General features: G+C 36.2%; 1 protein-coding gene across 1 annotated transcript in view; it reads right to left on the reverse strand.

Moving 5' to 3' along the window:
• The window catches only part of ATR (ATR serine/threonine kinase), a 45,061-nt gene that overhangs the window by 20,400 nt on the left and 6,459 nt on the right, over window positions 1–18,202 (reverse strand). Inside the window, exons 6-27 of the mRNA XM_068953994.1 lie at window positions 17,186–17,377; window positions 16,756–16,982; window positions 15,780–15,932; window positions 15,344–15,542; window positions 14,473–14,732; window positions 13,874–14,064; window positions 13,663–13,763; window positions 13,168–13,339; window positions 12,451–12,618; window positions 11,442–11,636; window positions 10,887–11,072; window positions 10,383–10,475; window positions 8,687–8,817; window positions 8,356–8,499; window positions 7,644–7,737; window positions 6,732–6,857; window positions 5,031–5,237; window positions 4,729–4,842; window positions 3,552–3,667; window positions 2,498–2,618; window positions 1,430–1,567; window positions 170–377 (exon numbers count right to left, since the gene is read on the reverse strand). Of these exons, the coding sequence (XP_068810095.1) occupies window positions 170–377; window positions 1,430–1,567; window positions 2,498–2,618; window positions 3,552–3,667; window positions 4,729–4,842; window positions 5,031–5,237; window positions 6,732–6,857; window positions 7,644–7,737; window positions 8,356–8,499; window positions 8,687–8,817; window positions 10,383–10,475; window positions 10,887–11,072; window positions 11,442–11,636; window positions 12,451–12,618; window positions 13,168–13,339; window positions 13,663–13,763; window positions 13,874–14,064; window positions 14,473–14,732; window positions 15,344–15,542; window positions 15,780–15,932; window positions 16,756–16,982; window positions 17,186–17,377 (3,536 nt within the window). The remainder of the gene's footprint in view (window positions 1–169; window positions 378–1,429; window positions 1,568–2,497; window positions 2,619–3,551; window positions 3,668–4,728; window positions 4,843–5,030; window positions 5,238–6,731; window positions 6,858–7,643; window positions 7,738–8,355; window positions 8,500–8,686; window positions 8,818–10,382; window positions 10,476–10,886; window positions 11,073–11,441; window positions 11,637–12,450; window positions 12,619–13,167; window positions 13,340–13,662; window positions 13,764–13,873; window positions 14,065–14,472; window positions 14,733–15,343; window positions 15,543–15,779; window positions 15,933–16,755; window positions 16,983–17,185; window positions 17,378–18,202) is intronic.

The raw sequence follows: 18,202 nt of genomic DNA on the forward strand, positions 1-18,202 counted from the left end.
ACTCTAAATTTCTTAAAATAACCATTAAAAACAGTGAGATTTGCTAGAGGGGAAATTACTATGACAGTAAGAAATCATAAAGTAGACTAACATGCAGTGACACGTTAGTGGCACGTTTAAATACTTGAGGAATGCAAATAACACTTTAAATACAACAAGCATTACTCACTTTTTAGATCACCTCTGTCTTTGTTAGACTTGCAAGTATTTTTCTCAGCAATAAGCATTTGAAACTTATGTCTAGCCCACTGAGTTAGATGATCAAGCATAGAAAACACTGTCTGCATGCTCAGCTGACTTAGATCAGAGGCACTATCTTGAAGTCTCCTAGTACACAGGTCATCATGTTTCAGAACAGCCATAATCTCTGCATAAACCTACACAAACATTACAACCATAAAAGATGCAAGTGTCACGCAGGCATCAAAATAGTAGGAAACAGCAATTAACCCAACAATCAAAAAACTAAAATACTAGACATTTTAACTGTATATTTTAAAAATTCGGGGTTGATTTCCAACCTCTGTTGGTCCCATAATCTTAACAGGAAGAAATGTCAAACCAAGTAGTAGTCACTGTCAGAAGATAATCCCCTAATACAGAGAGAAAAGTCTTTGAAAAGCACACAACTGGATTCAGAAAAGCATCACGACCATTGCACAGTTTAGGCTTCAAAACACAATGAACGTTACTGCACTTCTGCTGTGAATATAACACTTCACGGTTTGCAAGAGTCAAATCAACTACTGGTTACCTTATAGCAGATCTACTTTTTGCTTCTATTTAAATAAACACCGTGCTGAAAGACTTGCCTCCCATTCATTTCAGTCTATGGGCTATGAGTTAACATATGTAACAGACACTTAGGTGGAGGTACTCATTCACACAGGAAAAACCATCATACACCTAACCCCACTTCCATACCCAGAACGTTTGAGTGCAGATATCTTAACCGTGCAAATTTCAAATCAATGGAATGTAACCTATTTCTTTTCATTCTCTTCAACATCTGCTAAAGCAAACTGAAGAAAAACCAGTTCCTGGATCACTCCCTCCTCTCCTACCTCTGCTCTGCTACAAGACTTCTATGAACCCTGCTCTGCATGGATTTTGTAGCTGAAGGAGGACCTCTAGCTCCTGATATTATTGCAGTCATAATTAACTGCAGAATCTCTCTCTTCCTAGGCCCTACTGAAATACTAAGAAGAAATTGATGGAAAAGCACAGAAAAACATTTGAATACCAACTTGCATGAATATAGTCACAATCCTGGCTGAAAATGTATGCTATTAATACAGAAAGAGAAGTGTTTAACAACTACACAATTTGTTCATACAGGACTGCCGTAATTCTGCTGAGCTGAACAGCTCTTAGGAAGAACAGCTCCTGAATATGCTTACGTAGGACAGCTCCTTCTTATACATCTCACCTCTTGTTGATCCTCCTGACTGCATCCCAACAAAACATACACAAGGATGTGTGGAAGCAGGTAAATTGTTACTTTATAGTCATTCTTCATCATAATACTGCAGCAATTGAAAACTTTTCTGGCAAGATCATGCCGCACCTGTAAGAAAAATAGCATTACCATGGAAAGCATAATTAAAGAAGTGTTTTGTGCAAACGTGTTAACAATTAATAAACTTCTTTTTGTTGACAAATATAGAATTATTTGATGTAAGAGAATTTAAGACACTGGTTTCCCCAGTGACAGGGACGCGAGATGGTAGCTGCCTATACACACTGAATTCCTGATATAAAAAGACAGATAAGCATTGCCACCACATTCCACTTTTTCACGTTTTCCCCACCACTGTGAACTTGCACTGGCCAGAGAAAAGCGTTAGGCTAAGAGTCTCCTTTTGCGCTCAACCGTTCTTCTGTCCGTAAAAGAATGCAAAAAGAAAGAAATTATAAACACATGCAGTGCTTCTGTCTGAAATGGAGAGAGGCGAGCGTAGCCAGCGAACTAACGTGATTAAATTAACTTGTGAAAGTAGGTAACTTAGAAGTGAAATTTTCAGTGTGTCACTTGGGTGTTGGACCGCAGGAAAAAGGGAAGGAAGTAAAACAGAGAGAAACAAAGTTCTTGTCATGTGCTTGGACTATGGAGCAATGGGGAAACAAAAGAAATCTTTCAAAGACTTCCGAGAAGATAAAAAATTTAAGGTTTTACAGAAGCATTTCAGATAATTTTTCAGAAGCATTTGTCAGTGCCTTCAGCAAAATAAGAGCACAAGGTGGACTTCCTAGACTTTTGGCTTTAACACTGTCTGGTACAGTTTAGCCAAGGAGCAGCAATTCTGGGGCAGGTGGGAAAGGACAAGGAAGGTGCATGGTTACCTGGATGATGCAAGAAGTCTATATAGTATGTGCTATAACAGGCCCTACAGAGAAAAGGCATACTCGCCCATCCGTCTCTGACTTTCAGAGACTGAAATTAGATTAAAGAATTGTGTTGCATATACAAAGGTACACAGCAGATTTACTCTCTTACCTTTGTTATAAGATAACCTGCCCAAGTTGCTGACCATTCTGCAAAATTATCACCTAATTTGCTTAAGTAAATTGGCTTCTTCATCTTAGACCAATTTACACTTTTTTGATAGCTCTTGTACCTGTAATTTTAAAATCCCCATTTAGTAAAACATTATCTTGTAATAAGAAACAATAGCAAGGAATCAGTCAGTGCTTGAACTGGAATCCCATTGGGGTTATCTTCTGAATTTACTATGTTTGTTTTTAAGAGATTAACACAACACTTTCATTAGCCAAATGGAACACATTTTTACTCTAGAGATTCTTGAAATCACACATGAAATACCAACAACCTAACATGCTACCAGTACTTTTAAGTACACTGGAACTGCTGTTCAAATCAATCTTAAAAATGCAGTTTGAAAAATATTTGATTGATATATTTTGACTGAAAAAACCCAGAACGTATATGAAAACCAAAAAAGGACAAAGAGTTTGTTGTTTAAAAAGGTAAAACTATGAGCATGAAAATGTTCATGAGGAAACAGAAAGGAAACAGTGTTCATTGCTTAAAATTAAAACGTATACATAATCCGAGATTTTCTTCACACCATTTTATCATTAATTCCATTAAAAAAAAAAAAAATCCAACAAATCCAACACCAACCCAAACGAAAACCCCGTGAGTTCCTTCTACTTCTATAAAGGGTAGCAGTAAAGGGATGTTAATAGATTTGTGTTCAAACTCAAAACCTCGCATGAGTTTGTACAAATAAAGGAAAATATAGAGAAGAGTAACTTCAGAACATTGTTTAAGACAATGCTCTAAAGACAAACAGGGAGTCCTGGGCTGAGCTTGAGCTCAGAATTTTGCTCCTGTTAAATTCATACATTATTTACATTATTCAAGGAAGTGCTAACTCAACTTTACATACAGACGCCTTATTTGATTTCTCAAATACCGCTCTTCACAGAATAGTAGCAACCACAAAAATAAATTAAGTATCACTAACCTGGAGAAAAAAATGCTTTGAAAGCTGTAATAAAAGTAAATTGGGTAATTTGTCACATACCTTGTATTTAAGTGAGGTTCCAAGATTTCCTGCACGTGCTCAGGAAACCTCCTCCAAAGCCTGGAGCCTGGACAGTCAGCGTTTGTCTCTCTGCAGTCATAGATGGACAATAACTCCTAAAAAGATATAGTTTACATGAACCAGTTAGCACTGAAAATAGATCACGACCATAATTATAGAGAAAATCGGTGTATATAGCTAAATAATGACATACAAATTACACAGTGGTTAATTCTGAAACTGTAACTGCTTAACTTTCATCCAATATTATTATCTCCTATCACTAGACAGGGCTGATTTCAGCTAAGTATTACCGGCCCCAGATTCTCCACTTGATGTTTGGACAACGTTATCCCACATTCCTCACATCTGCCAATAAGCCAGGACTAGAAGCTGACCTGATTCTTCCTTATGCTATTTAAACCTTAGCTCACTGACTACATGGGGCAAGTAACTTTCTCCTGAAGCAAGTAAACTCTGATGAACTTTTCACAAAGATATTAAACATCAACAACAACAAAAAAAGCTTAAAGTTAGCAAATCAGGACAGAACATTTTAGCCTGAAAATTAGAATAGGCTGTTAACTCCTTCCCGAATACAGCTCTTCTCCTTTCTTTACTAAATATATATATTAATGATGATGAACTGCATTTCACTTATCTCTTATTATCATGTCCATAAAGCAGGAGAATCCTAGGCGACTAAATAAATACACATTCCTCGAGAATCAAACGGATCAGCTATTAAAAGTTAGTCTAGCATTAATTTCTGTAGAATGTCAATTTGCTTAACATTTCAAATAACACGTTTTAGCTGGCATTGTCTTCCCGTATATAGAGTCCTACTGTTCAAGTTGTGCTTGAAGATCAGATCTCTCCTGGAATAAGCAGGATACAAAGCAAACAAAAATATTCTTGTCTTTTATTTGACAACTCCCCAGAATTCTAATGGGCAAGCTAGAGCTGAGGAGTTCAAAATAAACACCACAACATGTTCACTATCTTGAATCACCTTTTACCTTGGATTTTAGAATTGCATAAGAGAAGATTTCAACTATATAAACATATACCTCAAAATGTACTTTTATACTGCATAATTCTGTGTTCAGGAACTATTTCCAGTGTGACAGGAAATAATTCAGGAAGAAAAACAGAGGCTCTTAACCATGAACCTTACCTGAATGGCATATGCTGCAGAATCTTGAGCACGAACGTTATCAGCGTAAGCAAGGAACGCTCTGGTCAGTTCCATTAATAATCCATAGGCAAAATTTGGATCCTCCACACCAGCCTCAGGCACAAACAAAATGCCAATTTTATTACAAGGAACAGAGTAATAGCTGTATCTTTAATATCCTGATAATCACTTTGAAGCCTGTCTCCAAACCCATTTAGAAGAGAAAGCAGAGAAAACAAAGGGCCTAAAGTACTTTTAAAAAAATGTAATGGTAAACAAGACACTACAGCAACGCTCCTTACCACAAATGTAAAATGTTTTCCTTGAGTTTCACTTGTTGAAAAATCCAGCCTGCCAGGGTCTATGGCTCCCAGCTCGCCTAAACATTCTCCACAAAGCAGTCGGGCTTGAGAATTTGCATCTTGGCAGCCGATTAAAAGTACAGTTACCAACTGGGAGATGACTGGCTCCACAGTTTCACTGTCTGTTACATACTTTATCAATTTTTCCTAGGAAGTTGAAAAATAAAGATCAGTTTTCTATAACCATGTTAACAATAAGTCACGTCAGAAATTTTACAACTGTAACTCACTCTTACTTCGTATTTCATTTGCCCAGGACTTTAGGATAGTCATTGAAACGTTGTCTTTTGGTTTCCCTGTATTGCTTGTTCCCATAGAAAGGGCTGCACTCGTGAATAAAGATGAGGGATTTGAGCCTCAATTAGTAACGCCCTAATGGCCAGTATTGCCTTTCATCATCATACGCATCTCTAACAACTTCATTTTCTTTGCTTGTCCTCTTACCAAGCATCTCTCCTCTTTTCTAAGCTTTCTTTTTCCGTTTATCTGTCCATCTTGTCCCTGTGTTCTGATGCATCCTCTTGATTTTTTTTTTTATTCAGCTGTTGTCCTACCTTCTGGTTTCATTGCCATTTGTAAGTGTATTATTTTCCATTTATTACCCATTTCTTCACTCTTGATCCTGCACAGCCCATGACTTCCTCAAATCCTTTCTTTCTTATTTTGACCCAAATTTTATCCTCTGCTCTCACATTTAGTCCAAATACAGAAAAACATCCCTTTAATAACGGGAAGATGTTTGCTATTGTTAGGTTTAAGGAAAATCTGAAACATAGCCAACATAATATAGCGAGTAGCTCCATAAGCTTTGCAACTAACCACGTTTGATTTCCCCCACTTTTCTTGTCAGCCTTCCAACTCAGGAAGATATTGCAAGATTTTGCTAACCTGAGCTGCAAGAATTGCTGATAGGCAGGAAATATACACAATGACTCTTCTTTTATTTGGGAATTCTGTAATTTCTGAATGAGTGTGACTGTGTCACAATGTTTTAGCTAATAAGGGGACAAGTATTTTTACAGCTCACATGCACCCCTCTGTGCTAATAACTGCACATATTTGTAAAACATAGCATATTTGCAACTTTTACCTGGCTATCAAATTATTTAACTAGATCAACCGACTCAAAATTTGGAGGATGGAAGACAAAGGAAGGAAAAAAAGAAAGGTATGAGGTGGTCATATAGGTCTTAATTCTTAAGGAACTCATGTATTATTTTTGCACAAAAACCACAAGCTCTAGCGTGCAAGTCTGCTGATGCAAAAGTCATACGTGCTCTATCAGAGAACAAAAACACAGACCAGATTGCTGAAATGGACTTATTAGATACACCTTCCCTCAGCGTTGAGACAGATAGAAAATGTTCGTTAACAGTATCTTTGCGGAATCAGCATCAAACAGGTATCAAAGAAGGATTTGAAAGTCCAATTATGAAGAGATATAGGATGAAAAAGAATCACATCTCTTCGTTATATGAAGAAACTAATAAGTTAAGGAGGGTAGAACAGTTCATGCCATCAAAGCAAAAAAAAAAAAAAAAAAAAAAAAAAGCACACTCAGAAGCAGTATGACATTTTAGACTATTGGTCCAGATACTACTTTGATTCATTTTCAACTCTATTCAAACCGGCTTTCTATACCTGATTTCTATATAACGTTTCTTTCAGGCTGGTAAGTGCATGGATACGAACATCCACATTCTCATGCTGAATAGCTCTCATGGATAGCTGCAGTGTTGTCTGCAAGTCCGTGCTTTTGGAGGATTCCTGAACAAAATACGATATAAAAAGTTCAAGTTAACCACAACAGGAACAGAGTTAAGCAGTATTTCAAAGAATAGAAAGGTACATGTTCATATGTGTTCTCCTTTGTATCTACCGTCTCACCTATATCCACATACCACAATTTTGCCACTTTAAAAAATATTTTCCTCAAAGAGGTGATATATTTATAGTTTTGTTTATAATTTCTAATGAGAAGAAAATGAAAAATTTGCTTTGAGCACCTCAGTATCTAGAATTATTAAGTTAATTTTTACTTTTGTTACCTCATCCCTATTAAATAATTGCTACTTCCCACCTATTTCCTAACCCTTCTGTAGGTAAGCAAGAGAAAGGAACTATACGATATTCCTGAAAAGTAGGCAGACTTAAGTCACTTTCAAAGAGAATACAGAAGAGGGATCAAATTACAAGTAGTTTCTCTTGCAATACATTCATTGCCAAAGCTAATACTATACTCCTCTTCAGCCTTAAAGAGATTAAAGATTAAAAATTAAGATTATATAAGATTAAAAATAAGATTAAAAAGATAAAAAGTCAGGGGTTCAGAAGATATTATAGAAACAGGAGTGTTAAATGTGAGCACACTTCAACCCCTAAAGAAGGATAAGAACCTGCTTCAAGGTCTTCCTGTTACACACAAATTCCATTTTGCTGAAACAACAGACAAAAACTATTTCCACTGCATAATTCGACAATAAACTTTATATGTATTCTCAATTGTCATTAATTCATTTGATGCATAAGAAAAAAAAAAAATAAATGCTGTACCTTTCTATATTCCTGAAGGACTACCTGAATTTCTTTTAGTTCGGGAAGGTCAGGCAGAAAGTATATTTCATGTAAAAAGTCTCGCACTGCATCCCTAGTAGTTACAAAAAAATATTACAAAGAATATAGCAAACATGAATTGGACAAGAAAAATCTTAAAAAAAAAAAAATCATCAAAAGAAAATAGTAAAATGTAGTAACTGGAAGAACAAAGGTTCCGACTCTGCTTAGTGAAACAAACAAATAAAATAACTAACTTCCTCCCTATTTCCAACTCCGTATACTTCTCTCTAGCCTCAATTTCCAAAGAAAAATAAGTAGTGCTTAGAGCAAACGTCAGCAATCATTGTTACCCTGTTTGCGTGGCCTGTACAGGCAAATCAGAGGTGATTCTAATGGAAAAAACACAGAATCTGAAAACAAGTTCAAGAGCAGAAAAGAAAAGCAGTTTGAATAGGTTGTAACTTGGCCAACTCTTCATATACTTCTTCTGAGGCAGTATAAAGACATCTTTTTGGATGAGGGTCTTGTTTGTCAATTTTCAAAATCTCGTTGCAGTTTGGAGAAGTAGAAACTTTATAAACAACTTAATACTTTGCAGAAAAAAAGAAGAGATTCTCTCACCGGTTCTGGGCAACTTTAAGTTAAGGTTATCCCCATTCTTATTACCGCACTTAAGAATCCATGTAACTGAAAACGTTTTGTACAGTACCTGTTCTCAACTATGAGAAAGTAAAATATGGCTGTAGTTTCCTTTGGCTGGGTATGTATAAGAGGCAATAATGCTACTATCACATGACTAAGTAGAGAGCCAAGATAAGAATGGTCCAGGCTTCGAACAAAACAATCCCAGGCTCTAAACAAGAAGAGACAACAAAATAATAATAAGTGATGATTCTTCTCAGTATAAAGACATTCTCAGTGAGTCATGAGAAACATTTTAAATTATTTCAGCTCTGTGCTTTAGGGCATTGTCTAAAAATCAGGTCGTGTTCAAGGGCAGAAGCGGCAGATATTAAAATTTGGATATATTGTCAGTTCACCTGCAACACAGTTCTGGAAAGTCATCCTTGTATCTTAGGCCTGTTCTCAGTGTAGTCATCATCTTCACTCTTACTGAACTGATGTGTTTGGGACCCATAAGCTTCATTAAAGACATAAGACTGTTTAAGGCCTATACGGATACAGAAAAAAAAATTATTTGAATGAAGTAGGTACTCAGTAAGTTAAGATACAAGCATATATTCTAACACAACTAGGCTACCCTGGCTTAACAGATCATACCCTATAAGCTAGGTGAGGTAATGAAGATGTGCTTTCCGTCTATCCCAAAATACAATGCATTGGTTTAACAGTCTCCAGCAAAAACACGCTCAGTTTGGTACTTCAGTAAAGGATGTGTAGATTAGCAGGAAAAAAAAAAAAATAAATGAAAAGGGGGCTGGAGCGACAGGATTGTAACAATAAGGAAGTTATTTAAGCTGGAGCATGTTGATAGATTAAAGAAGAAAGAACTGGAGACACCAGAGGAGTTTATGGTTACAGAAGTCTACGTGGTTGTCTACATGTCCTACTTCAGAAGTAGGAAGGGGCAGGTTTTGAAGATACAGAGGAAAATACACCAATAAACCTGTATTTAGAAACAAGAGAAATGGCATACAACCTACAGCAGAAGCATTTGGTAAGCTCCAGGGAGCAAGTAATAGCACAGGTGTCAATGGGAATGATGAAAAGGCAGAAGAGTAATATTGAGACACAAGAAAAAGCAGCAGATATTTCAGTCACACTTAGATCCGATCTAACAAGGCACGAGAATGTCCAACGTGATGCATCCGTGACACAGGAAGAAATCTGAGCTTGAGGAAAGGTCATGGAAGGAGACACTTGCAAAGAACAAAAACCAGAACACAAAAAAGTAGAAACAATAACAGATACAGCAGCAGAAGTGTTATACAAAAAGACATTCAAAAAGCAGGGACATGGGGCTAGCAAAACAAGAGCGTTTGCTTCTCCTATATTCATGTTGAAAGACCTTGGAAGAGAACACGCAGAGAAAATACAATCTGTCTAGGTAAAAGTTAGGTCGGTTCTAATTCTAAGTTACAGAAATCATCTGCACTACCTCTGTGAGGCGGCTAAAGGCCTACCTTGCTGTTAGAAGTACACTGCCTCAACAGAGCAGCATTTTCCGACTTTTTCAGGCTCAAATCAAGAAGTAAGCTCTAATTTCGGCAAGGCTCCCTATTGTAAAGCTCAAAGAAGCTGTTCTGTGAGAAGCAAAACTAAGAAAGCCTATTCTCCCCTGGATTTTTATCTTAAGCTCCTTCATATTTCTACAGTAGTAAAATTACAGTAGTAATTTTAGCTTTGTCCTCTAATTCCCTTATAACGTTTCTCCCCATAGTAACTCCAGTTTCCTCCCATATCCCCTCGTTCTCCACTTCATTTCTTCCATGCACACAAAACATACTCTGACTCCCCCTCTATAATTACTGGCTGAGTGAGAGGTGACATAAACCTCGTTTGACTGAATTACGTACGTTAGCCGACCAGTAAAGAGAAAAAATTAAGTTCTGAAGTCTTTTTCCCAGTTGGACTATCAGCTTACAAAAAAATCACATGGGAACCTTAATATCTTTGAGACCTCAAGGACGGTAGCACAATCACATAAGCAAGTCTGGAACATCAAAACAGTCCTTGCTTATCTTTGCTTTAATATTCAAGATCAGGTTGACTCACCATTTTTTTATCCTCAATGCCAACACTGGAACTCAACAACTGCATGTTAAAAAAAGCCAAAATACCAAGCAATTTAGGTTGCAGATAATCAGCCTGAAAAAAAGTAAAAACCAAATAATGTTAGTATTAACATGCTTCTAAGCTTAAGATACGAAATAGCAATGATTAAGTGCTACTTCTGAAAGACAAATGAGAAGAATCCCAAATACATACATTACTTCTTCAGAAGTATCAGCATTCAGAGAAACCCTTCTACTACCACTTCTTTATGAAGGGCATTCCATTAGGCTGCATCTTTCTCATTTTTCTAACACATACTTGGATATATATCCTAATACAGGAATGCTAGATAGGAAATTAGAGCGAGACATGAAGCACTAGCCTTTCTTCTCCTATTTGCTTCAGCTGGGATTTGTACGTGATGTTCCAAGTACAGTACACATTCAGAATGGGGGGGGAAAAATTACTGAACAAAAACCAACACAAATATTTTGATCTCCTTACCATTTGCTCAGGTGATGTTATTTCTCTAGGTCCTTGATAGGGATCATCATGAGATGCAAATGAAGCCAATATTGACAAACCATTGAAGACCTGTTGATAGTGCTCTCCTATACGTAGCAATAATTCATTATGCAGTCCCTGGTAGTCCTGTCTCAGCAAGCTACCCAGCTCTATCTCGGTCTCATTCTGTAATCGAATATCAAATAGAAACCAAGTCTTAGTTTCATCAGTCAAATTAGTACACCAAGATACAGGAAGCACTGTACTGAGGTTGACTGACCTTAAGAACCAAAGAGAAAACTTCCGGTCAGCTCAACAGATAATTCAAGTCTTTGGAACTCTGAACACAGGAAAAATCTTTCTATACTTTCTCAGAGCCAACGGAACTGATTATTTAAAAAAAAAAAAAAAAAAAAAAAAAGAATTCTGTATATATAAAAGCCCCATCTATTTTTTTGCAATACCTTAACTAACATAACACAGGAGGAAAGAAGCTCATTATTCATCTATTGTTGCTTCTAATCTGCACGTATAAGATAGCAAATGCCAATTTACCTTGAGGTAATGAAGTGCTCGCTCAAGCTCATCCTTTGAGCAGGAACAGACCAAGTGAGAGAAGATGTATTTGAAGTTGTTGATTAAAATCTCTCTTCGGTTTACATTCAGCTGTTTTGCTATGGTTCGAATGAGCATCGAGGCTGCAGGACTGGCCTTGGCTGCCAGGTCGGGCAGCAAAACTTGTAGGGTCCGCTAGTAAATTAAGAACACTTATTGGAAAAAAAATAAAACAAAAACCCAAGAAGCCCAAAATCCAGGGTTTGGTTTTGTTCCCTTTGTGTCGGTATGACAATACACATTTATGTTCATAGGCTTAGGTAAGAAGAACTTTACTGAGCTGGAAACACCCAGTCAGGAATGCAACTAAAATAAAAATAATTATTTCAGGAAGGTGCTTCATCTAACGAATACTAAGCGAAACATCCAAATAAAAGGTGAGCTAATGTTTTTTGTCCATCTAGATTCTCCACAAAAGGAAATCTTAAAATAAAACCCCAAACCCTGAAAACCACCTACCAGTCAACTAGAACACTGCTCACTTAACTACACGTTCCCCATCTACCAATACAAGTATGAGAAGAACATATATGAGCTACTTTGACTTCAAATCCCACAGATATCTAACCAGATCAAGGAGTGATCTGTTCACAGAACGGTGGCTTTCCTCAACTGAAAAAGGAAAAAGCAGACAAAGCAAAACCACACCTTAGAAAGAACCTCTTCAGGGCACTAAATCACTAGGCTAGAGGTATTCAGTGAGTATTCTAGACCTTGGATAGCTCATTACCCATCGTACTTCTAGCGCTGTAGCCACAACTAATTCCTTCATAAATGTGTTCCTCCTGACTTGTACTCCTAGTTGCAGCAATTCCAAATTATTCTAATTCTAGTAAACAATAGCAACTAGAACAAAAATTCCCATCTGATGTTCAGAGAAAAATGGCAGACTAAAATAAAAATTTACAAGCATACAAAAAATCAAAGTAAAAAGGAATGATCAACTTACTGAGAGAAAGCGATTGAGGTCTGGAAAATCAAATACATTGGCGATCTCAGATAACGTGTCCAGAGCCATTTCTCTCTGGTGAGCAGCTTCTTGTTTCTGTAGCTCATTACCCTGGCACGGAGCATTCAGTACTGCCATCTGGCTGGAGTGCAGCGATTCTACTAGAAACTAAGCACGAAGAAATAATTTTTTTTATATGATTTTCCCCTTTTTTACTCCCTAAAAATAAATACAGAAATTTCACTTCTCTTTCTGTGCATCTGTTTTTCCTCTCTCATTTATTGCACATCCATCCCAAAGTAACAATCGTGGATCTAACTGGATTATCATCTACTGCATGACTGCCTTTTATTTTGCAAACTTAGACTCAGACATGGCACACAATTCAAACCTTATCAAAGATTAGAAAATTATTTTAAAAAGATTTTTTCCAAATTTTAAACAGAACTTCTGTTTAGGTAAGAGGTAGAACAAAAACCCAAATCAATCACTGCAGTGTTATCCCTGTAACAAAGGGCATTTTCAGTTCCAGTCTTAAGTCTTAGCCTCCTACGACCATCGTGCCATACGATGCAAAAAATTATGTAGTTCCTCTATTTCAGCATTTCATTTTGTGCAACGCTTTTTTGAAAATTATAGTATAAAGATAAAAATTAAATACACAAAAAAAGAATTCAAATATATGTCTACGCAAGTCATCAACTCTCTTCTTTTTACCTGACAGATAGGCTTCTTGTACTGACTGAAAAAAGCTTGAAGTTTTATCGATTTAGCTGCTGCAAGGGATCGAATTTCTGTATATGCTGCTCCAGCCACAGAAGCTGACTTGGACAACAAACAGTGCAACAAATGCAAGAGGGCAAATGGTACCAAATCTCCTTTTGATGCCCTTACAAAGTGAGCAGGGGAGAAAGAAAAAAAATCATCATATTAATAAAATGACTTAAGAATATACAGTTACCATAATACAAAACAGCTTATCACTGTATTTTAAATAGCTTGCTTGTACTGGCCGTTAAAAAGCACAGAAAAAGATAATTAATTATGAGGGATAATCCATATGAAACAAGGCTCAGTACAGTTCCAAAGGACTCTGGATGAGGACTGAGCTTGAAGTAAGTCATTTAAGCTTACATTTACATTTGGACAGAAAGTTACTCTGTATTCCAAACTGACAATACTTTTCAATTTTCAAAATACCATCTGAAATACCTTCCAATATCTCCTGTTGTGAGAATCAAGGTATCCTTCAGCTCATTATTTCTTGATATTTTGGCTTTTGTATAGGCTTCTTTCATTCTTGAAACAAAGAGCTGGAACACAAAGAAACAAACAATAAAAAAAAAACATTTTGAAGTATCTAATACCAGTGAAATAAAGTCATATTAAGCTAGTAAAAACACACACAAAAATATGAATTCACCTCTTTTATGAGTCCTTCTTCAGAGTCTAAGGATTCTAATATGTTCTTTATGCAGTCACTAAAAGCCACTCTTACATCTTTGTCTGGATCTTCCATTAGATTTAATAAAGATCCAATAACAACCTTTATACTAGATTCGCCACTGCTAAAGTCCAGATGCTTGCAGAGATGAGGTATATTTTCTATAAATGCTAAAAGGAATGGGTTGGAGAAGGGAAGGAAAAGACACTTTTAGGTTTTCGGGTTTTTTTTTTGAATCTGTTGAAATAAAAAAAAAAATAGTGATGCAAGTAAGCCACAAAGCACACACTCATTTCTCATAAGAGCAAACAATGGTAAACTAAAAAGCTATTTAAAACTCAGATTTTAGAAGTATTAGACTTCCAGATGTAGGCACAAATCAAGATTAAGCCACCTTAGTTTAAGAGGAATATAAATAAGAACAAACATTAGCACTGACATCAACTGAAATACAAGATGTCAAGCACTGTTACAGCTACAAAAAAGCAATACAGAGTAACGTAATCAACAGATACAGCAGTAGCGGATTAATATTTTGCACAGAAGTGCAAACTGTTAATAAAAGTAAAGTCACATACCTAGCTTTACTGAACTGGATTTGTTGCTCTCAAGCAGGCTAAGAAATGGCTTGAAAACACAGGCTTGTACAGAGCAAGTTTTTTCATGAGCTGAAGTCACAGTAAGGCTGCTACATAGGATATCGTAATTAATATGCTTAATATCAGAGTTCACTAAGGAAGGTCTTACACTGAATGTACCAGAAAGACAGCAAGCTAATTGCCCAACTATAGCAGCGCAAGCCTCCTTGACTAGCTCAGACTCATCTTCAATTTGATTTCTGAAATGAAAATAAAAATGAAACCATTTTAATAAACTGTTTGCATTTCTACACTGTCTGAATTCTCTAACTATACTGAGAACATTATTAGGACAATTTAAAGGATCTGTCTCACCAAAATATCTTTTTCCTTTTCAGATCACTCTGAGGCTTTTTTAAGTGTATGAAACAGCACTGTGCATTGTGGGTCTTGCATATTACAAAGAAACTTAAGACTAGAAGCAGTAGCACAGAGGAGAGCAGGACGGGTATACAAAAAGCAGAAAAACCTGAAATGTTTCAAAACATTAACAGACACATGGACAAATGTCATGGATATTTCAATGACAAAAGGATCCCATTCCCCCTGGTTAGTTTACATTTATTATTTAGGACTGAAGTCTTCAACTATTGAAGTAACTTGCAGATGGACATGGTAAGTGAACGCTATTCTACCAAACTTCTTCACTTATACCTACCCATTGATACTTTTTATGACCTCTCAAATTGAGAGCTACTAAATTTTGAATGAAATACAAATAAGTATTTATTTCAGTGCTCATAATACATATTTTACATACAAAGCTTTCTTCTTCTCACATGAAGAAAAGCAAAGCAAAATTGATACATACAAAAGAGTTTTTGGAATCATACTGTAGGATGGCACATTTGATGGATGAAGCAGGACAGAGAATCCTTTAACACAGGTAGCCCGAATTACTTCATGAGGGCTTTGTAGTGCCCAATGATAAATGGATTTTCTCCAGTCCAGACGTACGTTTGTTGGGAAGAGAGACAGAAGAAACACACAGTGTGACTGAGTCTGAGGTGCTGAAGGTAAAAAAAAAAAAAAAAAAAAAAAAAAAAAGGCAGTAAATTCGTATATTCATTATTCATAATATTCATTAATAAATTTATATATTCATTATTCACAATATTCAAAAATTTAATAATGTTAATCATCTAAGAGGATACAGAAAGTAAGATTAAATTGCTTTAAGGTAAAATTGAGACATAAAAGAATTTCTCCAAAGAGATATTGGTTTTTATATACTTTAACATACTTACAGAAGCTACGGGCAGTTTGTTGACTCAAAAGTAGAGGATCATACCCAAAAGCAGATGGCTTAAAAGAAGAATCCTCAGAGTGGCTGTAAATCCAGGGCAGAGACAGCATTCCACATAAGTTATCAAGAATCTGATCACTCAGTGGAATTTTTACTAGGAAAAAAACAAAACAAAAATAAAAAAAGTTTATGGTTCCATATAGCTTACAAAACAAATACACATCTTACATTCTTGATTTGCTACCGAACGTTATTTTTTCTATCAACAAAGGTCAGTGTCAATACTCGCTCCCACATGTTGATATTCTACATTTTAGGAGGTATAATAATGTAGTGTTACATAAAAATTGCGTGAAACAAATGGCAGCATGTACTTTCAAGAGCATCTGAACAAATACAACTTTGGCATTTCAGGATATGTACAAGGAATCTCAGGTGGACTCCATGACATCTAGCAAGCTGAACTCACAGTATCACTTGGTCTTAGAGTCTCTGTCCTCCATCCAACTAGCTACCTTGTGAAAACACGTATGCACTTTATATTTTCAGTATGCTACCTGCAGGCCAAATTTTGCTGAAATTGGCCAGAAGATTTGAAAGCTTTGGGTGAAACATGCATTCACAGAAGCACCATGCCTTACTTTTAAAAAGAAATGTAGCTAAAACCATTGCCTACAAAGTTAATTTCTTATGCATATTCACTATTGCTATACAGGTTTTACGTGAACAAGAAACAACAGAAGTACAGAAAAATGAAGACTAATAAATTGTGTTTCAAAAAAAAAGGAAGCTCTCTATACAGAGAAAAACACACTTTTTTTTGTTAATGTAACCATTTTTGTATAGGAATTGAGTTCTAATAATCTCAGAGAGATCTATAATTTCAACTTATCCACCACAACAAACCACTTCAGTTTTACCTGCATTTCTGGTTTACACATCCAGTAGAAGACATGTTAGTTTACAGAATTTCTCACCTCGTGCATACAGCAAAGCATCGAAGATCTTCACTATTCTGTCAATCACTTGTTCTAGGTTAACAATTTGAGCAGCAGCCTCTAACAGGTTCCTGCAGACCTTCACTACTCTTGTGACAAAATCAGAGGAAATCCACGTGAGTTGTATATTCACCACAGAATCTGAGGAGCTGGGAGTATTCTTAGAAGTGTCAGAGTTACATGGATAAGTTACTTTACAATCCACACTGTTTAAAAAAAAAAAAAAAAGAAGTCACGATTAATGCAACCGAGTATAAGCATTTAACATTACAAGCAAAGTTACTGTGAAAATGCAACTCTTATACAGGACTTTTGAAACTTACGGACAAGTATTAAAGTAATCTATATATATCACAACTAACAATTACAAGAAACTATTAACTCCTTTGTTTCACCTTGGTACCTTTACCTGGTAGAACACGGGGGAGAACAATGAACTATGCACAAAGCAGCTAGTCGCAGCATTACAGCGATCCCTTCTACAGCTTGAAGAACATCCGCTGTCAGAATTTCTTGCTCAAGAAGAAATATTAAGGATGCAGCTTTGTTTGCAACTGCATTCCATAGTGTGCTCTTCAATTTCATGTTCACAGGACTAAGTCTGTAATATTAGCAATATTAATTAATAATTAATTGAGCCTATTAGCAGTATTAATTATTTTTCACACATACACTTTTTTCAGAAATGAGAAATCAATGTAACGAAAATAGAGCCACACAATTTTGGATACAAGACTACAGCGTTAAGGAAGTATCAGCTCGAGCTTTAGCTTACTTGTGCTCTTTGGAAGAGCAAACTATTAGTTCTGAAATCACATATGAGGGCAAGTCAAAACGCACCTGCAAGGCTATAAAGGTATAACTCCACACTAAAAGTGTTATTACAGATACAAGGCATAACCAAAAATGATTTTTAATAGCTTGTTTAGATGGCAAGTCAAGTAAGGAACAAAAGAGAATGATCTGGATTATAATCTTTCAAGTACGTAAGAGCGTAAAGAGCGCATGAACACCTTATTTTTTATATCAATATCTATCTCCATGCAAATATTTTATACATATGTATATATGGATTAAGCGTTAGGACTGTGTGAGTTTAAACGGAGTATAAATTGGTCATAAAAACTGTAAAGTAGAGGAAATTTTGCAATTCATACATACACATAGACATACACGTACACACATTCATATACATATTTTACACTGGCAGCAAAAGGCTAAGGAAGGCTCAGGAAAACATGTGCTCACTGTGGCAGAGGACACACTGATAAAGGACATGGAAAAAGAGTGAAGTACTCAATGTATTTTTTTTCGGTCTCGACTTTCACTGGTAATAGCTGCCATATGGCCTCTCAGCTCCCTGAGCCTATTAGCAAAATCTGTAGCAATACAGCACTACCAAACGTAAAGATGGTTACAGCTAGGC

The sequence above is a fragment of the Struthio camelus genome, chromosome 9, assembly GCF_040807025.1.
Source record: "Struthio camelus isolate bStrCam1 chromosome 9, bStrCam1.hap1, whole genome shotgun sequence".
NCBI lineage: Eukaryota > Metazoa > Chordata > Aves > Struthioniformes > Struthionidae > Struthio > Struthio camelus.